Raw genomic sequence first — 27,894 nt, 5'->3', positions numbered from 1 at the left:
AAAAAAAAAGAAAATGTGAAACTGAATCAATGTTATGATTCTTTGTTGAGTGTCTGCTTGGTGGGGGGAGTCAGTTTCAAATATATAATTTAATCATAGTCTTTTCAGGCATGCACATGGAAAATGAATGATTTTTTTTAATTATGAAAGGCTGAAAGGATTAGTGAAAAAAATCATGGGCGATGAGAAATTCTGAACATAGAACAGATCATTATTTGGTAGTACCAAACATGGGTACTGGGGAAAAAAATTGATGTGGAAGAAAAAGAAAGAAGTGAACTACAGCAAAATAGAATGATTATAAGAATATGAGTCTTGTACAAAAAAGCAATAAAAGACCATAAAATTTTCTAATTGGAATCAAATAATATAAGACAAAAAGAACAGATGAGGATATGGAAGAAGCTGCTTCAAACAGTAGCAAAATATATCTAATAAGAAAATTACGAGGGCAATTTGGAAATAAATCTCCATTTGGTTATCAATGACAGACACTCGGAGATATAGAACTTTTATTATACACATTAGAAAACTACAACATTACATTACTTTTCGACATAATTGCCATTCAAATTGAGACACTTAATTTCTTAATCGCCCTCGTAATATATCAAAGACATAGGTAGTTGTGTTTAAAATAGCCAGGTATAGGAGTATGCTTCTACCCACTGTTATATGAAAGTTGGGCATATCAGAATAAGTTACATGAAGCAGAAAAGATAACTTAAGAAGTAGGTATGGTAAAATGGAAGAATTAGAATCAAAAGTAAATGGTTGTTAAATGGCTATGATTGGAATACAAAACTGAATGGGAAAAATACAATGAGTGGTTTGCTCAAATAGAAAGAATGACTAATTAATACGATTGCATATAAATCCCAAGCTGCTTAAATGTGACAGTTAAAAGTCAGCTCAAAATTAATTAGCTCGTTATAATATAAAAATAGTATGTATTCATTCATTATTTTATACAACTTCAGAAGACATCCAGGCCTAGATTTGAAGAAGGAAGAGATACAGTTATGAGAGAGATTAATATTACTGAACAATTCATCTATCAGTAAATATACTTATAACAACTACTTGCACTGATCTTCATATGTATATTTGCCTTTAGGGAGAGACATTTTCTTGATGTACTGAGGTTCAAAATCTTCAGAGAAAATTTGCAACTTATTAGGTTTTGTTTGAAATAAATAAATCTTACTTCTATTAATTTAATATTAATTTACAGTAAAACATATGTTATGAAAGGATTACAAATCAATATGTGAGTTAAAAACGGTTAGGTTGTTTTCATGCAAACATCTAACTTTACAAACATTTTTTTTTAAATACCACTAGTGAATACAATTGGATTTACAATCATGTTTTGTTATTTGAGCAGTTAACATTGTAAGCTATTGTGAAAGCCCAAATGCCTAGATTTTTGACCATCTAGTTATGATTACATCTTAAATCTATATAAATAAAAATGTAAATGTTCGTTTGTTCAAAATCTTAAATCTCCAAAAGTTCTTCACTGATTGCTTTGAAATTTTGACACAACGTTGCATTCGAATACGCACGTGTTTTTATATACCTACTATTATATAGATGTCACATATTATAGATGTCTAAACATATTAGAAACGTGCACTTTCTCTTTTCTTTATTTTCCATTTAACCAGACTGAGCCCCAGCAACGCGTGGCCAGGTACAGCTAGTAAATAATTATAAGAGATTCAGTTAAGGATGTCATTTGCAAAAATACTAATTTTAAATAAATAAAATTTATTTAAAAAATAAATTTTGATTGATTGATATTAATTTTAGCAATCAGAAAAAAAAATGTTCTTGACCAGATTCAACAAACCTGTAAACGTCTGAATTGGTAAAACCACATTCTATGGATTAGCAAAACTATGATTTCATGAAAATTATCTAGAAACATTTTATCAATAAATTCTAGCTAGCCAGAAATATTTCATTAGGCTAACTACTGGAACCCACAACCAACTTTTTCATACAATCCCCACATTCACCAAGGGTGTGCAGAGATAACATACAAAACATTCACATTACTCTCATTACAGTGTGTCTAAATGTTGTTTAAATAATTTATTATCAAGTTATGCTATCATGCTCATTAAGAAATGGGGTACTTGTTTGGGGGGAAATGTTGTGCAGAGGAGTATAGCTAGTTAATGTGGAAGATTCCTATATTGTAGAACAAGATTTAAAAATATGCATATAGATACTGTTCCATTCCCATGTGCTCAGTATAATTTCCTCATTTCCAACTATGTGAACAGATGCTTAAACCATGACAAATGTGAATGGATGTGAGTGGTACACCATTCAGCAAGATGCATATAATCTTTTATTCAGGGAACAAAAGGGAGAAAATATTGCAGGTAAAACAATAATCCCTGAGACCTAAATTCAAATATAACTCTTGAATCCAAATATCAAACCATCCTGCTCCACTATTTTAATTTATTATATAAATACTTTAAAAATATTGAGTACAGCCAATTCAGATAAATATGAAAGACACACAACCCTGGGGAAGGAACAGAATTTCATTACATTATCCACTAAAGGTAAGAAAATCATAGTTTCGCTTGCATTGGCAGAACTGATAAAAATGATAAAAAGTACCCTCTTGCCATTTTAATCATGGACCATAAGGTTGTTATTGACTCATATCAAAAATAGGTACACACAGATAATCGATAAAGTACACAATTCCAATTAGGACATGGACATAAGGTAATTGTAAAATTAAAGGAATTGGCTACAACAGTGGTTCTCAACCTGTGGTCCATGGACTCCTGGGGGGACCATACTGTGATCACAAGGAGTCTGTGAAGGCTTGAAGAAATGTTATGATTTAAATCTTGAGTTATGTTTTGGGTCCGTGGTCCGTGGTCCATGGTAAAGAAAAGGTTGAGAACCTCTGAGCTACAACAGTCCTGTTCCTTACCTTGCCTTTATTAATAAATATTCTTGTGTGGTCTGAGGAATCCCAGGATCTTTCTGTTAACAGCAGTAGTAAAGCTCTATTCTTTAGAGGATCACAGGAAAAAAGGCTATCCCTCCTCTCACCATTTCCAAGAACATAGTTTCCCTAATCCAAATAGGGTGCTTAAACACTGTATTATGAATATTAATAATGTAAACGTCATCGTTCCAATAGATGAAACCCCTTAAAAGAACTTCAAAGGAAAATTCTTCCTCAAAGAATATTTTATTCAGGAAACAAAGTATTGGCACTTAGTTGAACTCAAAAACGAAATTCCCTTCCCCCAGATACAAAGCAACAAAGTGCAATTCCCACCCCCAATAAGCTGTCATAAATCACATTCTCCAATTAGCCTAAAACGTGGGCCTTCTCCCCAGCTCCTCAGCCCGCCACAACGTTATCAGCTCGTCCTTGGGTTCCCACAAAGCAGAGTTATTATTATGGCTAGCTGAGTTCGAGCTTTCATTCCAACCCCTCCTCCCTTCTGCACCTAATTTCTAAATACAAGAAAAAGCATGTTAAAGGAAAAGAGAAGATGGCTGCATTTTCATCAGTTGTCAGAGTGGGAACATCCAATGTTTGCAGCGTTGACAGTAAATATACATCAGAATTACAGATAAATTTCCTGCCTTTATAATTACTCCTGGACTTGCGCTCTATTTTGCCATCTTAAGAATTTTATATAGCAATGTTCTGTAATTAATTTTGGGACAGCACATATCGCTTGCTTCTATTTCCACTGCATTCAGTTTTTAATGGTTTTTTATACATTAGTTTAAAATTAGTTTAAATTATATTTTTAATTAAACAACTATAGGAGGTCAGGTGCAACATATTACCTTTTTGGCATGTTATTATATGCACTATCACATCAATATTCATTATAGTCAATTAAAACATCATAAGTTATAACTTATCGCATGAGGCCAGATACTAATATATATTGTAATTAATATAAATTCAAGGATATTATTTTTCAGCAATATGACCTGAATGAAGTGTAAGCACAAGAAAATGAGATTTAAGTGTTCATGTTTTTACTTCAATAAGAAATAAAATACTGGCTCTACTGATTTTCAGTATTCTGATATACTTTAGTCTTTAATTTTTAATCAAATACCTGAAAACTATACCCAGAACTGTCTGTGAACATATTCTTAAGATTACAACATATATCTTATATTACTTTAGTACACACTATATTATGGTACCTAGCATACATTGTTTTAACATATACACTACTTAGAGAGCTTTAAATGATGAAAGAAAAGAAAGAATAGGAAATGGGGGGGAAGAAAATTAGTACTTAGTTTTATTATAAATCTCCTCCTTGTATCTTATTTTTCCTTTTAGCATATTATCTGAAAAAATTCTACAAGAATATCATATAATATTTGTCTATTATATACAAAGTTCCAGTAGTGGGCAAGATATTCATGATATAATTTTAAATAAATCTTTTCTACTATCTACTATCTACTATCTATATAGCTTAAGAATTTGTTTTTCCATGTGCTTCCAAAAAACCCAAACATAGTATTTGAAGAAAACTTGAATATTTTGAAAATCCATACATGGATTGAATCAAATTTAATTTTGTTATTAATATTAATTAAACATTAAGAACTGAACAGAAAAGAACTTTTAATCTGTGCTTTGAAAGTAAAAAGACTGGCTGTGTCCCATGATAAAGAAATGAAGGGTTATGGTCTACAACACTATATTAGTCCACAACTTTTTTTATAAAACGCAAACTGATGGCAGGATGCGAAGGCCGGGGTGAGGTCGGAAATTCTGCACGCCAGAAGAAACTATATGGAATGGTGGATTACCTGTTATAAAAAGTAACCTGGCTTTGGCGAAACCATTTAATAAAGGATCCAACATCATTGTTCTTGTTGAATTAGGTGATTTGTCAAAAGATTCTGTAATGGAATGTAGTGAAGAAGTGAATCCCAGGAAGGAAGGTGGTGCATTCCAGAGAAGAGGCAACTCAGCCCAGAAATTATGTGGGAGAGAAAGAGGGTGGAGACAGCACCTCCCTACTAATTTACAGAGTATATTATAGATGCAGACAATTGAGTTTTAAGTCTTGCAATATTTTATCTATAGGTGTGAAACAATAAAGAACTTAGCACTGAAGAATTGCCATGTATCATTCTTGGCTTGGGACCTCACAGATTCATGTTTTATGGCTGATTTTTCAAATACACATCCTTAAAACTAGCAAGACACACGGACAGCAAAATTTGCATATTTGAAAAGCTGACAAATTTATCAGAATGGGGATTATCAAGTTTTGATATTCTACCTTAAAAAAATGTGATGTTATCAGCCCTAGAACTCTATCTCCATAAATCAAAGTGGCCATTAATATATTTGTTCCTATATTATTTGACAATTGTTCCTACAGATACATTTAGTCCTCGAGTTACAATCATTCATTTAGTGACTGTTCAATCTTACAACGGCACTGAAAAAAGTGATTTATGCCCATTTTTCACACTTATGACTGTTGAAACATCCCCATGATCACATTATGAAAATTCAGACACTTGGCAACTGATGATTGCAATGTCCCAGATTCATGTAATCACCTCTTGTGACTTTCTGACAAGCAAAGTCAATGGGGAAGCCAGATTCACTTAACAACCATGTTACCAGCTTAACTGCAGTGATTCACTTAACAACTGTGGCAAGAAAGGTTGTAAAATGGGGCACAACTCACTTAACAACTGTCTTGCTTAGCATTGGAGTTTTTGGGCTCAATTGTGGTCGTAAGTCGAGGACTACCTATAATCAGTTACTAATGTTACATTTTATAATTCCATGTTTGAATAAATACACAAGAGATAAATTGTTGCCTTTCAATCCAAGTTAGGATGAGGACTAAGATGCAAAGTGTAATTAACACTCTTCTTAACTAGCCTCAATTAAACACCTGTCTCTTGATTATATACCATTGGGAAAGCAGATGTTTATCTAATTAACACTTCAGCTCTTAGCTGAAGAAATATGCGAGATGTGTGTGTCACAATAATTTTAACCACTCAGTGTTTACCAGGTTCATAAAAATACATTGTTTTATAGACTACTCGTATATTTCAAGTATGTTCACATTTTAATAGCATTTTATCTTCAATCTGTATTAAACACTTGTGAAAATTTCCTGTTTCACATAAATATTGACTTCAGTGGAGTCATACCTTTGAAGTATATGACTTGCAACTTTACCTCTTATTCCATTTTTTTTTTATTCCCTGCACTATTAAGGAAAGAAACTCAGTCTGAAGATAACTTACTGAGTGGATTGCTGGAATTCTCTCAATTGTTGATACAAAAACAGATAATTCCTTTTTCTTCTTATGTGATTGTTCCACAGCTTGTTTCATCTGAAATTTGAATACACAACAATACTTTGAAGTCCAGTTGGGCTTTTATAATCCATTGCAGTCTTTATTGTTTATCAAATAATTAGATTTTATTGTAAATTCATTTATATAAATATTGTACTGTTCAATAAAATCTATAAAATCCCTATACAGATTAATTCCATCAAAACTAGCATATTGTATATGAGAGGATGTTCTCCCCCATCTTCAAGGCATGTGTTCCCCACAGTAATACATTCATTGATTTCCTCCTATCAAAGTTTGTAAATTACTTCTGATTTAAGTTACATTTGACTAAATGAAAGGAAGGTTTTCTACATAAAACTAAAAGGTATAGTATTCATCTATAACTTAGCATAAGGCAATATAAAGGCTGTACATATATATAAAAAGGAATATGTATGAATTATTTCTGATAATTATATGATATTCCTTATGTATGTTTTACCTGCTTGAGGAATATTTATATAACCAGAGGGGTGTTGTGCGTGTATTTATATATATTTAATTTGCTCTGTGTAATTTTTAAGGACAGGCTTATAATATTTTATGTCTTTTGTTTCTATCTTCACAGTACCTCCTACCCTCTTCTCATTTCTGCTACCAAGAGACTCATTTCTAAATTTATGTATAATATAATATTAGCTCTTCAGTTTGATTAGAATCTAAGGGGAAAATATTTGCATCTGAAATATTCTGAAGAAAATTGTCCCTAGAACTAATATATTTGGTAATTTGTTTTCATTTCGTCTTCCACATGATTATAATTCTATTAAATTAAGTCATCAGGGAATGTTAATGGATACCTAGGTTGTCATATGTTTGATAATATGGGAGCGTGTGTGTGAAAGATAAGAGTTTCTATGCTAATTTAAAAAGACATCACTTAAGAAAGGCAAACTATACCACCCACAAACACATTTTTGAAGAGGGATATGATTCTCAAGGGTTAAAATGTTAGGAACTTTCAAAGTATAGATACTGCTTTCTGTGTATGTACAAACTGTGGGTTCCCTGCAGCATAAGGTTTTATGGACAATGTCTTTACTCATTCTTAAAGTATCACACAATACATCTACAGTATATCCAAGTCCTAAACTTTTCTAGCTTCATGTAAAAGCTGCTCAAAAACTTCAAGATAAGTTACAATGAATTCAGTGGGGATTCACAGATGTCTTTACAAATCTGTGATGAGGAGAGAGAGGAAGGGTAATTGGGTCAGAGAAGGGTAAGATTAAAAACAATTAGTTGAGAAGAAAGATAAACTAATTCCTAAATAGCAGAGCAATAGCACTTAGACCTATATACTGCACCATAGTGCTTTATAGCAATCTGGGAGCTTTACAATGTCAGCATATTACCTCCAACAATCTGGGTCCTCATTTTACCGACTTCGCAAGGATGAAAGGCTGAGCCAATCTTGAGGCTCTCAAGATAAAACTCAAGACTGGGGCAGAGTTAGCCTGCCATACTGTGTTCTAACCACTGCACCACCATTGCCAATGAAGGCAATGAGAGCAAAACAATAAATCTGCATTTGTTTACACAGGACTCAGAAGAACCCATGTGTGTCTGCTTCTTTGTAGAGGAACATGAACAAAGCCCATATTGGACCATGTGAGTGGCCTAATAATCCATAATTCTTATTAGAAATTAGAAAATTAAGAAGGCAATAGTATCTGACATTCAGCTATGTAAAGATTTTAAATGTAGGACCTTCATATGGCTATCGTGGTTGATCTACCAATTCTTCATGAAGAGAGTTACCTTGTTTCAATTTAGAGCAATAACAGACAGGTGGACAAAAAATGTTACCTGATAATCAGCTGGTCCAGGTGTAGCAAAAGCTTCCCTCTTAACTAAATATAACAATCGAGGAACTGTAGATCCAAATGCTCTTTTCTTTGTCTCTGTGAGAACATTTTTAAGGTTGGGTGTTGCAATTCTGTAATTGTGGATATTATAAAATGCAGGACCTGCAAGTGCACAATGAAATTTAGTTAAATTAAGCAGCTTCATTTGAACTGAAATCTTAAGCAAAATAAAATGATACGGATACACATTTACCATTATTTCTGAAACCTATAAATATAATTCAATTTCAGTCAAATAAGCTTAAATCAACTAGAATTAAGATTAGCTAATTGTGAATCAGAATACAATGATGGGAGCTGAGAAATGAGCTGTATCCTTAGGTATTTATTTTATTTAAATCTATTTAAATGGCCACTCATCTCACAAATATGACTCTGGGTAGCTGACAAAGGTACAGCTACAGTAATACCACTCAAGTTTCTGACATAAGAGTTTCTTGATTTGAACAGAACCAGGTTACTTCATTTTTATAATTTTAAGTATAGAGTTCCATAATGTATATGGAATAAATTGTACAATTCGTAGGTTTGTTCCTTTAAAAAAACTATCAAATATAATAACTGCACCCTTTTATTTTTCTTAAGTAAATATACTTCATATTAATATCATATATACTGACAAATAAAGAGTTTTTTTCTGAATATTTATTTATCTAATTTATATAGTTGCCCATCTCACCAAAAGTGATTCTGGATGATGTACAACAATATTGGTCCAAATCAAAATTAATCTACAAATTGTGATTAAGTTTTATAGTAATTTAAATTATAATTTGAAGCAATTTTATGATGCGCCACCTATTTTAAATTACAATAATGCTCACTTGAATATCGATAAGGAACCTATCCTATATAGATCGCTCTGAACCACAGAACCCTATTAATAAAGAACTTTATATCAACTTCAGTATTAAAACTGAACCAATCACCAAAAAAGATCATCGAAATATTAATTCTAGGCACAATATAAACTGGAAAAAGACTAGATCAAATTACTTTCTCATCTTATGTTTTACTACTATGGCAGGGAAAAGCTTACACTGTCACAAAATAGCTGAAGCTTAACAGATTTGGATCTGATAAGGTGTGCTTGTGAAGCCATCAGCAGAGACCTTGAACACCATCTTGACTTCAACAATATAAATCAAAATCTAAAAATACTGATGCAGAAACTCTGTAACTACTTGGAACCAGTGATACACAACTTCATCAGACAGGAAATTCCTTATTTAAGTTCCTCCAAAGTTACAATAAATGCTGTGTTCAGCAAAAAAAGAAAAGGTTTATGTTAAAGATAAATGACAGACCTCTTGTGGATTAGAGGATATAAGCAAAGGTATGTACTCAAGGACCCAGAAGGAGAGCAGCAAGAAAAATAGACGTAGAAAGGACAATATATCAGTAGCTGTTTTCAAGGTAAATAAATGAAGGAAGGTCATTGTGTCCTTTAATGATAAATTTCATTTACATTTGCTTGCAGTTAAACATTTCTACAATGAAAATTTGATTCAAAAAATAGAATCTGATAAAATTTGGACTTCCTCAAAATCAATGGAAGGAACACTTATTCGTAGGATAATATTTCCCAAATATCTATAGCTAGCGTATTCAGTAGTTGATTACCTATACAAGCCTCACTCAGTGCTTTGTTTCTTAAAAAAAGACAGCACTCTTGAGAATAATATTAATAGATACTATTTGTCTTAGGAGTGACTGTCATGATGCTGATGACCTCTACAATGTTAGGATAACTAGCATGATCTGCAACACAAGGATAAATAGCTCTTTCAGACTATCAACTAGGGTGACCTTGTCAGAGATGAAACAGTATGAAGATGTGACATTGACAGTTGCAGCAAGTATATAAAATAAAGTCCCATATTTTCAGATAGCTAGAATATTTCCACACTTGGATAATAATAAGTTATTTACTTTTAAAATTCTAAGACCAAAAGCCTATACACCTACATTTAAATGCTCATCTTTATCTACTTCTTAGCATTTAATGATATGCAATCCTGCAGGTGAACTGGTGACCTAAGTACACTCCCCCCAGCCTCTTTAATCTTTCAATCTTTACATTTTTAATGTTTAATTTTAAGTTCCTTTTAATTCTATTTTAATTGTTTTAATTATGTTTTTATTTGTAAACTTCAGAGAGAGAGAGAGAGAGAAAGAGAGAGAGAGTCCAGTACCTTTTAAAATAATTTTTCTGTCACTTTTGCAAGGTCTGCTTATCTAAGATACACAATTGGTTGACACCCCCCTTCATTTTATGATGTTCCTAGTTCTGAGTCCCATACCTACTGTATCACCAAATTCTAGAGTGAAAATTTAAGACAGGAATGAACATTATTTTTGATCAGATTAGCTCATTTTCCCAGAATACTTTTCATTTTATTAACATGCATGATCAATCCTTTTTCTACATTTTAATTCTGATGAGCCTATTGACAAATCGATGTTTCCTCTAAAAGAAAGGAATACATTGTGGACGAAAAAAATGCCAAAATGCAAGAACTGAAGTTGAATCTGGAATTAAGAGTGTTAGATTATCCATAGGTGCTCTGTGTAACTGTGTTTTTGCAAGCAGACAACAGAAACTCTGTTTTTGTGGTCAGCTTATGATTACTGAGAGGCATAGGATTCTATCATGCTTATAGCTGCTAATGTTGCCAAAATGCACTCTCTTAATTGCTTTGGACTATATTTTTTTTATTCTTTGGTTTTCTTTAAAGATTAAGAATCTTCAGACTGGGAAAGGTTTGGGGGAGAGTGTTCTTCAATTCTTAAAAAAAAGTGGTTCAATTGTAAGTTTAAAGATTTGCATTTTTGGAATATAAATTAAGAAAATGACTATTGTACATTCTTGAAAGTTCCATGCAGATTAGGGGTTCAGATGGACTTGGCTTAAAATTTTGATATTAATTGAAAGGATTTTCTTCCATGAAAACAACTCTGTTTACACTTGGGCTGATAAAAAGACTTCGAAGATAAGACATTAGTGGGCACCAGATGGCTATTTTAAAAGAAAAAAAATGATTGATTGTAACAGGAATCTTTTGAACTCTAATTCTTTATTAAGCATAGGTTGCTGTAACTACAGACGATCAAGCCCTATTGAATGAAACTGATTTATAAATGGAATTAAAAATCACAGTTTACATGAAGAAAATGGAAATACTGGATTTACAAATGAAAGATGATGACTCAAAAATTGAAAAAAATACAAATAATAAAACAGGTGAGAGAGTTGGACTATTTCTTTATACTGAATTTACATAAGTTTTTGTGGAATTGCTATGTTGGAAGCACAAAGTAAGCTTGGTAAAGAGGAGGAAAAGAACTTTGAGAGAAAGAAGAGGAGAGCATAAGAAAGCATCTGCTAGAACTTTCTTTGAAGTTCTAGCAATTTCTAGAGATTGAGGCTGAAAGAAGAAAGAATTCAAAATTAATTTATTTGACCAAGGTTGAAATAATGGACTACTATTTTGGGAAATATTTAATGACTTCTTGATTAGGACTGGATAACAATGGTTATTTCTGCTACTATTTGTAGCTGAATTTTGATTATTTGAAGAAAGGAAATGAGAGGGGTATTTATTAAAGGGAAAGGATTCAGATTATGTGAAATAGATATAATTTCTAATATTTATGTTGTGATTTCTGATAACCACCCTGCCTGGTTCGCAAAGCCAGAAAGGTTGGGGAACTCTGTTTTAGAGAAAGACTTATAAAAAACTGAGAGAAGATATGAAATGAAAAGATATTTGGGTTTTTTTAAGAGTTAATGATAAGTTTTTAATGTTGATTATACTTGCTGAGGGTAAATGGGGAGGGGTTTTTGTAGTTCTATTTTTTTCTTTTTTTCTTTTTCTGTGCCTTTTTATTTTTATTTTCTTTGCTATATCTATTTTGTAGCTGTATACATCCTACTTGTATAATATAATCACAAATAAAATTATTGAGAGAAAACGATTTTCTATATTTGATTGACCAATGTACTGTTCACACTGAATTGTTCAGATGGTTCTTCCTTTGCCACAATGAAAAAATTGAAGTTAAGCAGTGTAGAATGTTATATATTCTATACATTTTATACATTCAATATATACATATTTTATTCTATACATTATATACGCAGCGGTTCTCAACCTGTGGGTCGCGACCCTTTTTGGGGTCGCACGAGCCTTTCACAGGGGTCGCCTAAGACCATCGGAAAACATATTTCCGATGGTCTCAGGCAGGGCTTGTCAACCGCCTTCTCTCCCTCCCCCCCTCTGCTCCACCTCACTTGTTTGTGGAAAATATGCTGCTTGGCGGCAGTCTGCACGAACTTTACCAAATGTGCTCTGCAGGGGGCACATGAAGAGCGCAGGCGCAGAGCAAGGCCCCGCCCTCCCCAGAGACTCATTGTGCAGCAACCGGATTGACTTCTTCTCCTGCACGCAGGTCAGCGAAGGGGAGGCTGCTGCAGTACCCAACTCCTGCGTCCGTCAGCTGGCGACCCCCGAACTTGCACTTGTCAGCCGGTCTCCTTTGCCACCCCGCCCGTCCTCGACTCCTCCTCCGCCCATTCATGTCGAGCCCACCAGGGCTTGACAGGGAGAGAGGGAGGGAGCTTCAAAGCTTCAAAGCTTCTAGCGAAGCTGAGCAAGTGAGCTGGGTGGAGCTCTCCTCTGTCTCTGCCTGTGCACCGGCAGGTTTGCCAGCAGCAAAGCCCCCAGCCACGCTGGCAGCCTATCCCCCTCCCCTTGTCCCTTCCTGGGCACGGAGGGGGGGAGGAAGGAAGGGACGAAGAGGGAGGGAAGTAAGGGACAATGAGAGAGGGAAGGAAGGAAGGAACAATGTTAGAAAACATGCCGCTTGCTAATTCAGCAGAAGCGCAAATCAGCTGTAGCCCGGCGCTGATCCTGAAGCTTCTGCTAACTTAGCAAGCGGCATGTCTTCTGGCGAAGCTGAGTAAGTGAGCTGGGCGGAGCTCTCCTCTGTCTCTGCCTGTGCACCAGCAGGTTTGCCGACAGCAAAGCCCCCAGCCACGCTGGCAGCCTATCCCCCTCCCCTTGTCCCTTCCTGGGCACAGAGGGGGGGAGGAAGGAAGGGACGAAGAGGGAGGGAAGTAAGGGACGAAGAGAGAGGGAAGGAAGGAAGGAACAATGCTAGAAAACATGCCGCTTGCTAATTTAGCAGAAGCGTGAATCAGAGGGAAGGAAGGCAGGCACCCACTCCAGTCCCATCCCAGAGACCCACAGATTCCTCCCCACAGGCACTCTGCAACCTGAGTGATCAGCTGGCCATGCCCCCTGGCCATTGATCACGTGACCCTGGGACACTGTGAACGTCATAAGTATGAATCAGTTGTAAAGCATCCGAATGTAAATCACATGACCCTGGGAATGCTGCAACAATCATAAGTGTGAAAAATGATCATAATTTGCTTTTTCAGTGCTGTTGTAACTTCAGTCACTAAGCGAATTGTTGTAAGTCTGGATGGGGAGAAATAGACTCAGGCTCAACCCTTCCAAGACCGAGTGGCTGTGGCTACCGGCGCCTCGGCATAGTCAGCTGATTCCATCGCTGACTATAGGGGGCGAAACTCTGGCTCCCTCGGATAGGGTACGCAATCTGGGTGTCCTCCTGGATCCACGGCTGACACTGGATGACCAGTTGGCGGCCGTGACCAGGGGGGCGTTTTATCAGGNGGAGGCTCCAGCTAGTCCAAAATGCGGCTGCGCGGGCGGTGTTGGGAGGGACTCGTCGCTCCCATGTAACACCGCTGCTGCGCGAGCTGCATTGGCTGCCGGTGGCCTTCCGGGTGCGCTTCAAGGTGCTGACCATCATCTTTAAAGCGCTCCATGGCATCGGACCTGGATATCTTCGAGACCGCCTCCTGCCGCAGATTACCTCCCATCGGCCTGTATGCTCCCACAGAGTGGGTCTCCTCAGGGTGCCGTCGGCCAGACAGTGCCGGCTGGCGACCCCAAGGGGGAGGGCCTTCTCTGTGGGAGCTCCCACCCTCTGGAATGAACTACCCCCAGAGATCAGTGTGATCCCTGATCTCCTTTCCTTCCGCCGCGCCCTTAAGACATGGTTATTCCAGCTTGCGGGACTGGCCTAGGGGAAAATTTTTAGTGGGGGTTTTAACATAATTTTAAATTACTTAGACCAATTATGAATATTTGTTTTTTAATTATGTCTTAATCTGTAGTTTTGATATTTTGTATTTTTATCTGGTTGTTAGCCGCCCTGAGTCCGCAAGGAGAAGGGCGGGATATAAATATAAACAATAAATAAATAAATAAATAAATAAATAAATAAATAAATAAATAAATAAGTCGAGGACTACCTATACCACCTATACTTTCCCATTTTTCCCTCTTTTTTTTGGGTCAAGTTTTTGATACCCCCCGGCCAGCTGGATGGGGGGTTGGGGGTCACCACAACATGAGGAACTGTATTAAAGGGTCGCGGCATTAGGAAGGTTGAGAACCACTGATATACAGTATTAGTCCTTGACTTACAACCACAATTGGGACCAGAATTTCCAATTGCCAAGCATGCAAATTTTGATCACATGACCTTGTGGATATTCTGACAGTTATAAATGCAAGGACTGGTTGTAACTCACTTTTTTTCAGAGCCATTGTAACTTTGAACAAATGGTTACAAGTTGAGAACATCCTAAATATTGCCAATTTCTTTCACAATGAGATATTCAGAATAAAATTTCCTTTGATTGAGAGAGCATTAAAGAATTTTATAGTATCATTTTTACAGATATAAAAAGAGAACACAGTTAAAACAGGCAGACTCCCATAGCAAAGAATACAACCTCCAATTTTGCTTTTAATTTCCCAGAGGGAAAATGCACCCAGTGGTTGCATCCGTTTCACCATGTGTTACAAAAACTAAAATGTGGAGAGAAGCAGATGGAGGTTAATTACTAAAATCTGACCCTTGAGAAGTAGTAACAAGCAAGCTAAAGAGAAATTCAACTTTGAAATCAGAAAAGGATTAAATGACAAGAAAGTTAACTGACATTCAGGAAGTCATGTTTGACCTAGCAGCCTAATGTAGTAGCATATGCCTAATAGGAGCCCTGAAGTATTGGGAAGAAAAAAAGAGACTGAAAACTATTATTTAGTAACTATTATTCAGGTAATGAAGAAATAAATAATTCTCCAAAGCCAATGCAAAATAAATATTACAATGAGATTTAGGATTATCAAATCAGTCAACTTCACAAGGTATTCCTAATATGCAAGTAGCATTATAAAATAAATACAATCTCTAAAGGACTATGTTTCTTTTGATCTCTTCCTGATATCAGCATGAATAAAAAAGTGGTTAATTAAATTAAGCAATTATTTTGTCACTTCTTTACCGTTTGAGAATAATTCTATAAATGGAAGCAAATCTATATTTGGAAGTTTGGATTACTGAAGATGCATGGGACCTTCATTGTCTAAAATTATAGTGAACACAATATTATTGTGTTGTTGTGGCTGTTAAACTTAGCTGCTAATTTGACATTTGTCATCTTTTTCTATCCTGAAGGCATAAGACTAGGTTGCACATCTATAACTGAAAAGATTCACTTTATGAGATCCTATTTATCATATTTCATACTGAATTTTAAACATATTCCTTTTAAAAGAAAATTTGGATAACTGATATTTTACCAGTGTCAAAGCAAAGGTTTATGAACCAACAGAAATAGTTCAAAAACCAAAATCACTTTACAAGACCTATGAACCCCAAGCATGGGCAATAGATTGAAAGGATAACTGAGAAGGGGAAAGATGCCAGAGGCCCAATCAACTCTACAGGGTTCCTTTCTGGCAGATTAGAGGATGAACTGATATACTGATAATACCTGGTGATGATTGCAATCTGGTATCTTCGGTGAATCGAACTGAGGTATGGCCAAATGGGATGCTTTTTGACCTACACGGTCTTCTCAAATATTCAAGAGCAGAGCGTGTTTCATCGTATGTGCCAGGAGCTGGAGTATAAGATTTCACAGGGGCAAACCTCTAAGAAAATGCAAGAGAATGTAAGTAAAGAAATAGCAGGCAACTTGCTCATATAGTTACTGAGTAAAGAGAGGTCTATTTTGGTGTAAAAGCAAAGCAGAGTCAATGGAGAAGCTGGCAGTAAAATTGCAACTCATAATCACGTAATCATGTAACTATAGCTGATTTGCTTAATGACCATGGCAGAAATGAGGGTGTAAGTCACATGATGGCCTGTTTGCAAATAATTCATCTATGTAGCCAGGAAAGTTTGCTTTCAGAAGCACGATACAATATATTTATTATATAAATTCATGCAATGTTTTGTAGGACGTGGCCAGCCATTTTGACCAGCACTGCTAGGGGGACAGCACTACAACAGTGTGATACAAGTCACTCCTCTTTTCTGTCTAAATTATGACACTAAACACACACCAGACAACGGGGACATAGCTTGCACTTCAATCCTGCAAAACCACTTCTGTTTTTATCATTGTGATGGAAGCAGCAAGAACCTGTCGGTATTGCTATTTCAGTCACTCCTAAGCTACCAGGGCTAGATGCATAAAGAGAATGATTAAATCTACATTGCAGCAAAAAAGATTAAAATCTATCTATCTATCTATCTATCTATCTATCTATCTATCTATCTATCTATCTATCTATCTATCTATCTATCTATCTATCTATCTATCTATCTATCTATCTATCTATCAAATTTCTATACCAGCCATCTCACCTGCAAAATTGTGGTTATATTAAAACAGGCATGAGCAAAGACTCTGCAAAATTAAGGCAATTTTAAAGTGCCAAGATGTTTGGTGACTGCAGATGGCTTCATGCTCAAGTCGTAAGACCTAACACTGCTAAGAACTATATTCATCTCATTATGCCATTTCATATCCAGAGTTCGCTGTCTGTTTATCCTAGCTTGATTACAAACCACAGATAAGAAAAGCTTTGGAGGCATGCCAGGAGGCATTTGTTGACTGTGCATGTTCAGTAAAATGAAATGATATTGAACAAATATATTTTATAACCTGCTCCATTCAATGCATAAGCCAAATTTGGAAATAATTTACTTTCCATGAATAAGCAACAAAATGTTCTGATTCTTTTGTACCTGAATCCAAGAAAACACAACACCTTGAAGAAGAATCTATATAATTAGGTTGAGTAATGCTTGAGAGCCTTACACTGCTATTTCAGAATTGGGGGTTTTTGTCATTGAATATGTAATGAAATAGGCTGTTTGTGTTCTTGTTCCTCTGTTATCTGCTCATTATTTATATATAATTCTTAATCTTTTGATATTTTGAATTGACATTTCCATTCTCTGTGCAGTGCCATGCATGCAGAAACTGTTAAAAATTCTGGCAAGCACACTACATTTTGTGTAACATTACCATGAGAGCAGTTAGTTCATCATTAGAAAATTGATGATCCTCAATGCTTAGGAATTAGACAGAGAGAGAAACAGAGACAGAAACAAAGAGACAGAGAGAGAGAGCCCAAAATTTGTAATGGAATATAACTGAATTATCTCTGGCTACAGTTGTGTTTTGGATATGATGTATATCTAATGTATATCTAATTATGGATCTGATAAATAATCTAGTGAATAATTAGAATCTATAAGAACGTCTGTTCAAAAAGTCTTTCTGCTGCCATTATGTTCTATTTAATGTATTGTAAGTATCACAAATAAACCACTGCAGACTTTCCTCTACAAACAAAATCCCATAAAACTGTTCAAATTTCTCAGAGGCCAACAACAATATAAAAAAAGTTGCAAATGAGAAAGAACTATAATACTTTTTACCTCAGAAAGAGAAAGAAAAGGAACATGCTGAGCTTCACTTTTCATGATGCTATCTGCCTTCCCAAACTGACTTTTTATATTATATTTACCGGGACCTGGAATACCCTGAAAAACAGAAAAAAAAATTGATGAAACATCCAAACATATAACAGCCACTAGAGTTTCAGGGAGATCTAACTCTGAAGGATTACTCCTTACATTGTCAAGTGAAGCTTTTCATATAATTGTTAACATTTATGAAGGAAACGATTATTATTATTTGTATCACTTGTAATACAACTTAATCAGCAAATGTCAAGTCCAAAATAAATCACCAAATCAGCTTCACTCAATCATATGCTACAGTTCTTTTGCATTTGCTGGATGCCAAAAAAATAGCTCTTCATTGTGGAGCATAGTAGGCTTGCTATAAAAGCTCTCATCAGATTGATGCATCATGCATGTATAGAATAGAGACAGGTGGACAAACTCTCAAAATATTGAGAAGAAAACATTAGGCAAGTCCAGCTCAGATATCTAATGGATCTAGAGAACTTCTAGAGAGCACTGGGGTTGATGCTCAGCAATCTGATAGGCAGTTTCTGGAAACTGGTGGTAACCGGATTCTCAACAAGATTCCATCTGCACAATCTCTTTCTGTGAGCCAAACATTGCTTTATTAAAATGCATACACTGGTTTATCAAAAAGTTCCAGGAAATGGAATACCAGAAATTACACTTGGCGTATTAGTGGCAAAAGGCCAATAACAAACTTAACAATATAAATACAACCTCACTATAATGAGATGAAATGCCAATGCTTCTCCTTCCTAATATCACAGTGTCAGCAGACTGTCAGCTAGCTGCATTGTTCAGTGTAGTAAATTCCTTCTTGAAGGGATGTTTAGAAGTTGCTCCTGCTTGGCAACTGTACCCATTTCAAGCATCATTGTGCCAAGAAAATTATTCATATTCACCAAAGTCTTGACTCATCTTGAGTGACGGATAGATTGTCTACCTGGGTTAATGACCAGCCTTGTGATACCCCATAAGAGAGAGGCTATTAGATTGACATCTTCCTTCATAGCCTCTGGACTACTTAAAAGGATTGGGAATTAGAACCAAAATAGTTCCTTTCCTACCTCAGAAGGCAGTTCTGGTGGCGATGAAGGATGATGTCAGTTTAATGACCTGTCTCTTATGGGCTATCACAATGTTGGTCCTCTCATGACAGCTGCTTACCATTTATATGAAGCCACTGAGAGGTAACAACTGGCAATTTATGGCATGCTACCATAGAGCCATGGTGCCACAGTGATTAGCATGCAGTATTGCAGGCTAATTCTGCTGACTACCAGCTGCCTACAGTTCAGCAGTTCGATTCTGACTGGCTCAAGGTTGACTCAGTCTTCCATTCTTCCGAGGTCGGTAAAATGAGGACCCAGACTGTTGGGGGAAATATGCTGATTCTGTAAGCGACTTAGAAAGGGCTGTAAAGCACGATGAAGTGGTATATAAGTCTAAGTGCTACTGTTACCATCAATATGCTAGTAATATCCAGCTTCGTGCTGCTACTTTTGGCCATCAAAATCTTTTTCCAGTGTCTGCAGGTTATTGAGGTCTGGATGGGACAAAACACAGTGAAGTAAATAGTTACTATTTGTCATTTTGGTTCTCTATCTGTGTTGTAATTTGATGAGTAGTACTATCTTAGAGGCAGCAGGTCTGCAGCTCAGGAGTCCTCCAGGAAACATGATTACTTCTAGATGGCCAGGTGGAGGCTTTGGATCTTTGCTCAGAAGAGAGAAAATCTGACTATTGCAACTCATGTCCTTATTAACATGTAGTTAGACTTCCGCAATGTGCTCTGTGTCTGGCTGTCTAGGAAGAATACTCAAAAAATATAGTTCGCCCAAAACACAACACCCCATCTCAACTGAGTCTAGTTGCTGTACTTATATCTCACTTGCAGGCCCTGCAGTGGATATTAATGAGTTTCCAGATGCATTCAAAGTGCTAGTTTGATCAATGAAGTCATCTATGGCTTTGTTCCCAAGCACTTTCAAGACTTCTTTCTCCAACTAAGGTTGATCCATATGATGTGATTCTCACAGGGAAGTTGCTTGCAGTACTCAAAGTTCAAGATGGAGGTGAAGTGAGCAAAAATTGTTTTTCAGGAAAGGCATTATATTATGGAATACTCCTTCTCTAGAAGTAAAGCTGAGCCCTTCTGTGCTGACCTTCCAGAAGGTAATGCTATCCTGGAGCTCCTTTAGAGATGAATGTGCACCATATGGAACCAGATTCTCTTGCCTGTTGATTATTTAGTATTCTACATTAGGGGTTGCTAACCCCCCCGGTCTGTGGACCAGTACCGGGCCGTGGCATGCCAGCAACCGGGCCGCACAAACAAGCAAAGCCCCATTCATAGGATGCAGGCAGCACACAAAACCATGCACTCTCCGGTCCATGGAAAAATCTTTCTCCATGGAACCAGTCCCTGGTGCCCAAAAGGTTGGAGATCTCTGTTCTACAGTATCGATAGGTTTTTCTTTCATTCATGAAATTGAATTACTGTAAACATTTAATAGTTTTACATTGCCAGTTCACTATAAATCTGAAAGATTGAGCTGCATACAAATGGGTAGGTAGGTAGATAGGTAAGTAGGTAAGTACAGAAGGAAGGAAGGAAGGAAGGAAGGAAGGAAGGAAGGAAGGAAGGAAGGAAGGAAGGAAGGAAGGAAGGAAGGAAGGAAGGAAGTCGAGAATAAACAGCAGATTGAAGATGATTCTGCAAAAAGTGGGGTCATGACCATGTTAGAATGAAGACAAGGAGAGGAACTGAGATCACCCAAAACTGTTCCAGACAGTTGCTCTCAGAAGGAGTTCTGCAAGAAAGTAGTCTCTGGTAGTTTTGGAGCTCTGGGAGATTAGGTTGTATTAAGGTAATAAGAGAGTTTTGAATGTAAAAAGAATTTTAGTGGACAGTTTCCAATGCTTTGTTGATTATTGTTTAAAACATGCCTTCTACTTCACAACATAGCAAAGTTTTCAAGTGACAGTATTCATTTATATAACCGGCATATAAACTTTACTTAACTCAAGGCTGAAATGTATCCTGTGCTTCAATAAAAGAGATAAACCTATGCTATACAGACAAAACTAAGGTAATTAAATTCTAAAAGATTGGAATCAGCTAAATATGGTAAATTGTGTGCTATCTAGCTATGAGATTGAAGCATATTGTGGCTATCAATCAAATTATATAAGAAAAATGTGTTCAGATTTAGGTTATGAATGATTCATGTTACAAAATATTGCCTTTGGAATATGTATCAATTGCCCAACCTGACAGGAAGCCACAAATAGAACATTAATACATCAGGAAGGCATTCAGATTACTGCCTTAAATATTTGTATAATAATAGCATGTTTCTAAACTACCTGGAGAATTCACACAAACACAAATATGTATTGAGGGTTTGTTAACATTGCTTGATATATATTTGTCTTTTAGACAGAAAGGTAGATAAACTCATTGGATGGGGAATTTTTGACAAAAAGAAAAGAACTACCAATACAAGTACACTGTTAAAGGAACTGAATATTGTACTTGAGAAGTTATAAATATTAATAAGAAATTAGCATCAAAATAAAATTAATCTTGGGACCTTACCTACTGAAAATTCCACCAGGAGATAAATATTTTATCCTTTTTAAGAAGTCTTTTTTTCAGTAATCACTAATGAACAATGATTACTATTTACCTTCCCAGTAGTCCTATCATTTTCCCCCATTTAAACCTCTTTCAGAACTGTTGCGCTACCATTGCTTTTTTTTCATCTTTTGAAAGCTATTAATGGAACCAAAACACTATCCAATTCAAGGTCATCTGAATTAAAAACAGAACTGATTAGCTTATTTTTCTTTTTAAAAAGAGAGAAAAACGTTAAAGAGGTCTTGTTCACTGACAATTTTTTCCCTTTTGAGAAATAATCTATTAGAAGGTTGGAAACTCTGGACTGAAAAACCATCTCCTCCTTGTTGCTCCAATTTATTGAGAATTCATCTTTGTTCTTGTGTCATACAAAACTCAGTGGAAGCTACTGAGAAACCATTCATCTGTTCGGTTAGTGATGTACTTATGTGTGACAAAACAGACTGTATCTATTAATCTGCTGAATAAAACCAGTTGAAACCTAAAATTGAAAGAGAACTTGAAGTATTCACTGTGAACTTGTCCCTGACTTGTCAGAGGACGCTGCCAAGATAGCTTTTTCAATCCTTTCTTCAAAGCTATCTTCCCATTAATTTATGGTATTTAATTAATTTACTGACTAGGACTCTACCAATTCAGTTTCTTTATGATCCACACAATAATATAAAATGCTGTTTTAAAAGCTTGGAAGGTCAAAATGCTATACATACTCGCTGATAAGCTGGGAATTTTAGGTGCCAAAATACATCCCCCAAAATTTATTCATCTTATCCAATGGGTTTATCCATGAGTTTTTACAGTAATGCTTTTTTGTAAAGTATATATATAAGCCCAAATACCATAAAAATGTGCCACCCAGAGGTAAGCCAGTTGTAAAAGTCAAAACATACAAAACGTTTGAGGGTTAGCTTATTTACAGGTAGCTTATTTTTTATGGTGTCTTGGTTAAAAAATTATGATCATATTATCTAGTGATGGACTTATACACAAGTATATACAGTAAAGCAGAGGTCCCCAAACCCAGGTCACGGCCCACTACAGGGCCTCGAGCCCTTCGGAACTGGGTCGCAGAAGTGGAACCATTCAAATGGAACTGTGCGTGCATGTGTGCTTGCCTGCTACTCGCGTGGAAGCATCCCCTCTCACCCCAGCTGGTCCACAAAGTCAGAAAGATTGTGGAACTCCGCAGTAAAGTATATTTTGTCAAGATGAAGTTGGGTTCATCCTGACAAAATAGTAACCATTATGATAATAGGCAGGGTTTTTTTTCTCATAGAACGCCCAGAACGGAGTTCCGGCACCTTTTTTGGATGGAACCTTGTAGGGTAGGCAAGGCGGGTTGTATGACGTGTGTGAGTTCCGGCACCTTTTTTTTTTTTTTTTTTTTAGAAAAATAGCACTGATAATAGGTAACAACAGACATTTGGCTTAACAGTTTATCCCAAGATAAGGTGGAAAGGAAAATGTATCTTGAAAATACTTTTAGGATATATGGATGAGCCTAAAATGAAGTGGCTTTTGGAATCAAAAGCATAAGTGACATAACAAGTTCCTTATGTAACTGTATTTATGTACGATTGGGGGATGGGGAAAGAGAAAGAGACGGAAAGATAGAGACAGAGATAGAAATGGAGAGAGCCAATTATGAAAGAACAAAATGCAAGATTTGAAGAGAGAATAGCATGTTTGCATGAAAAATTTCTTAAATTTGAAAAAACAATGATGAAGCCTCTGGGAACAGCTTCCATTGCACCAGAAGAAACTCACTTTAATTAAGTTAAAAATTGAAGCACTCACCCTGACCATTGCCTTTTTTTCAAAAAGAAAAGAAAGACATTGCTCAATACAGCACAGTGATGACAATGCTCTTAATATACTTTTATCTCCATAATTTTAAAGTAATTCAAATATGAATGTTTGTGAAAAACATCTTGAACTGCAGCAGCCAATTACTTTAATATAAAAAAAATTCTATGGTTCATCAATATGTTCACATTATTTCCTGTATCTCAAGTTCATTGATTACAGACCAATTAGTGTACTGAAATGTCAGGCTTACTTGTATTAACATCCAAGATTTAATGTTAACATAAACTAAGATATTACTATTGAACATTCAAAAATAGAATACAAAAAGCACCAGAAAATGCTCCCTGTCTGGATTTTTAAGCTAAGGAACCCAGCATTGTTATGGGTCATTCCCAAAAGGTGCAGTCAAAAATAATATAATCAGATATAATTTGCTGTGCGTAGAAAATTCATAGAAGACAGAAAAAGAATGAGAGAAAAGAATGGTCTGCTGTCAGTCTACACTTTCAGTCTGTCCATTAAAAAAGAGAAGCATATGTTTGAGGAGGTTAAGTCATTTTAGATGATATTTCAATTAATTGGCATAAGTGAATTAAAATTGGTCTACCCATATTACTACTAAATAGTGCAGGGCAGAAGCAAATTCACAGGATATCTTCCAATAATTCAGTGATAGACAGGTGACAGGTAGATCCCCATTCAAATCTCAACATGCCATTAATTAACTACAGTATATACTCATTACGGCAATTCTCTAACCAGATTCTTATTTGTAATACAAAGAAGTACTGACTTACAAGGTTGCTTTAAAGATTAACAAGATTATAGATATGTAGTACTTTGGAGTGGTTGTAGGGTATATGTCACATAAGAGCAATATTAACAATCATGCTAGAAAATGACATACATTTATCTGTCACATAGTTACAAGGCATACATTATTTGGTTCACACTGCTTCTTACAAACAGACATCAAGTAAGAGGCTGTGTAACTGGGCAAATGTTAGGGTATAATAAGAAGTTTAATAGTTCTGGTTAGAAATTATCAACACATGTGTCACAATATGTTTCCCCAGAAAGATAATTCCTCTCGGTTTTTTCCTGCAATACTACTGCTCAACAGCAAAGCCTAAACTTGAGATACTAAAGGTCACATTCAATGTCTAGCATCTCCAGTTGAAATAATTGTAAGCAGCAAGCCTCAGGAGGGCCACTGCTGATGTTTTGAAGAGTTTCTGAATAGACAGAACTGGGTTAAACAACCCAGGACCTGACTCATATATAAGCATATACAGTTAAGCTTTGATATTTAACACAATTCATTACTGTGTGATTCTAACACAGTGGCAAATTTTATTTTATTTTATTTGTAAAGTGAATGAAAAATACTTTGTCTTTCATATCATTTATAAGTGGAATATATTTTAATCAACTGAAATAACTCTGTAAGACATAATAAAAGCCAAGTACCCACCTTACCCAAGTTAAACAATTAATGTTACTTTTTATGTGATAAGTACTAGTGACTGTTAAATAAATCACTTCTATCATGAAATAGTGAACATGTACCTTTATTATCCTAGTGAGTGTTTTATTCATTCTGAGGTATATTATTTCTGACAATCAGGGTAACTGTATTCTTTATTAGGTGGACTAAACCTATTCAGAGACTATATACCTTCTCCTCTGACATTCAGAATGTAGTCATCTATTTTAAAAAAATGGAAAACACTAACTAATCTCTACACCTTGTAGTTATGTTTGAATATATGTATATGTTCTAATACTTCCTGCAAATATGCCTTTGTTTATGCTATAATTTAGGCAGACGAAATCCTGAGCAATCATATATAGTAAATGGTTTATAAAATATTATTCATCTACAAGATGAGCAGAGTTATTCTGAGAATAAGAAAACAGTAACCATGTAAGTGTGATGAATTCTTCATTTGGGTAGAGAACGGCCATCAATTTTGCTAGCCTAAATTAATGGTTTTGGGGCACTTGGTCTCTAAAAGGTTCGCCATCACTGGTATAGAAGGTACTTTGCTCAATATCTCAGAGTGCTAGTGGACAATCACTTAAATATGGGCCAGCAATATGCTGCAGCTGCCAAAAAAAGCCAACACAGTGCTAGACTGCATTAACAGAGGGATAGAATCAAGATCACATGAAGTGTTAATACCACTTTATAACACCTTAGTAAAGCCACACTTGGGAATACTGCATCCAGTTTTGGTCACCACGATGTAAAAAAGATGTTGAGACTCTAGAAAGAGTACAGAGAAGAGCAACAAAGATGATTAGGGGACTGGAGGCTAAAGCATGTAACATTGCTGGAATTGGGTATGTCTACTTTAATGAAGAGAAGGACTAGAGCTGACATGATAGCAGTGTTCCAATATCTCAGGGGCTGCCACAAGGAAGAGGGAGTCAAGCTATTCTCCAAAGCACCTGAAGGCAGGACAAGAAGCAACGGATGGAAACTAACCAAAGAGAGAAACAACCTAGAACTAAGGAGAAATTTTCTGACAATTAGAACAATTAATCAATGAAACAACCTGCCTCCAGAAGTTGTGAATGCTCCAACACTGGAAGTTTTTAAGAAGAGACTGGACAATCATTTGTCTGAAATGGTATAGGGTTTCTTGCCTGAGCAGGGGGTTGGACTAGATGACCTCCAAGGTCCCTTCCAACTGTATTATTATTATCATCATCATCATCATCATCATCATCATCATCATCATCATCATCATTATTAGTCTTTATTACAAGAAAAACTCACATACAAGGAAACTATTGTAGTTGTCCATAAAATTTGATCTTACCAATATGCTGGGGCATCAAATCCAATTTGCATAATTTCCAATAAATCATTTTTGTTACCTTGCTTTATACTGTAAACTGGTTGATTTTCCCTCAGCTGCTGACTACATGGTCAATAGTCACATCTTTTTCTACATTTGCTGTTATTTCCAGTTTTTAAATTTGCTTTTATTTTATTTATTAATCAAATAAATATGATGCCTAAATTTTACCCCTCACAGCTTTGTTTAAATAAAAAAAATCAGTCACATTTAATACTAACAAAGCATATAATTAGATAAGACCAGATAGTGGAGGTCTACTGCAGTGCCTACAGACATAACTGTGTGTACATTGCATATCCAATTGTTATCCAGCAGTGCAGGAATACTGCATAAGAGAAAAATCAGAACCCTGGAATTCTTAACAATTAAAATTAAAGACCTGAAGGGTAGCAGCACATCTGAAAAAGCAATAAGGCATACTTAGAAATCAGCAAGACATACATAGTCATAAGCAAGAGAGAGAATATAGCATTTTTAAAAAATATATTTTATGTAACATGAAAATATAATATATATTTATAAACAAAAAAATAAAAACTTGGTAAATTTAGCCACTGGTTATATTTTATAGCTACCCAGTATGATGTTCATGCGGATGTAAAATATTAAGATTCTTACGAAAAATCATAAAGGAAGCTTCTTTCCTATCTGACTTCTAAGTAAAGACAAGAAGTACTGACTTAGATAAATGCAGATTGTTCGTGTGTGACTTTGACATTATAACTACAGTTTTTATGGTTTCTTGTATACTGCTGCTTCGAATTACTCAAATCTCACTTTCACAGCTGACAATATAACACAAGATGGTATTAAATATAAAAGTTGCAAATGCCAGCAACAGCTGTAAATGTCACCCTACCTTAATAGGTATATTCAGAAAACCCATGTTTTATACTCAATTTTACAACTTCGTTAGATAATGAAGTCTTCTTTAAAATATTTTTCTCTGAAAATTTAAAAAAGAACTGAGCTATTTGTATTATTTTGCCATTTGATAAGTAGGTCACATTATGCTGATTCCTATGATCAAGAGGACACAAATGCCACTAAAACTCACAATTATTAGTTAATTAACTTTTTCCATAAATTATTTAGGTGGAAATTTGTTCACTCAATTTTTTGTTATGTCTTATAATTGCATCAACACATTTCCCTGATCAAATGTGAGATTCTGTAGCATATTTTTCAAGATAAATTCCCATCCAAGACTGTGGCTTTTGTGGTTTGCCACAATCAAGGTGGGCCACCCATGAGTTCTGGCAAGCGACGACAAGCCAGAAAAGAAGACACACGCAGGAATCTCCTCGAGGTGAGTGACTCAGAGTGTGTTCCGAGTTCCTCATTTATTTGCTTATATGAGGAAGTACATGCTTGTTACATGATTGGTTACATGTGCAGTCAATTAAGT

General features: G+C 35.6%; 1 protein-coding gene across 1 annotated transcript in view; it reads right to left on the bottom strand.

The window, feature by feature from the left end:
• Nucleotides 1-27,894, bottom strand: part of STPG2 (sperm tail PG-rich repeat containing 2) — a 196,391-nt gene that overhangs the window by 123,204 nt on the left and 45,293 nt on the right. The window contains exons 7-10 of the mRNA XM_015820739.2: nucleotides 18,111-18,215; nucleotides 16,150-16,309; nucleotides 8,215-8,375; nucleotides 6,310-6,399 (exon numbers count right to left, since the gene is read on the bottom strand). Coding sequence (XP_015676225.2) covers nucleotides 6,310-6,399; nucleotides 8,215-8,375; nucleotides 16,150-16,309; nucleotides 18,111-18,215 — 516 coding nt within the window. The remainder of the gene's footprint in view (nucleotides 1-6,309; nucleotides 6,400-8,214; nucleotides 8,376-16,149; nucleotides 16,310-18,110; nucleotides 18,216-27,894) is intronic.

This window comes from Protobothrops mucrosquamatus, unplaced genomic scaffold (assembly GCF_001527695.2).
Source record: "Protobothrops mucrosquamatus isolate PMUCROS unplaced genomic scaffold, P.Mucros_1.0 scaffold1172, whole genome shotgun sequence".
NCBI classification, from domain to species: domain Eukaryota; kingdom Metazoa; phylum Chordata; class Lepidosauria; order Squamata; family Viperidae; genus Protobothrops; species Protobothrops mucrosquamatus.
The sequence above is the reverse complement of the archived record's forward strand: the minus strand, read 5'-3'. Positions and strand labels throughout refer to the sequence as shown.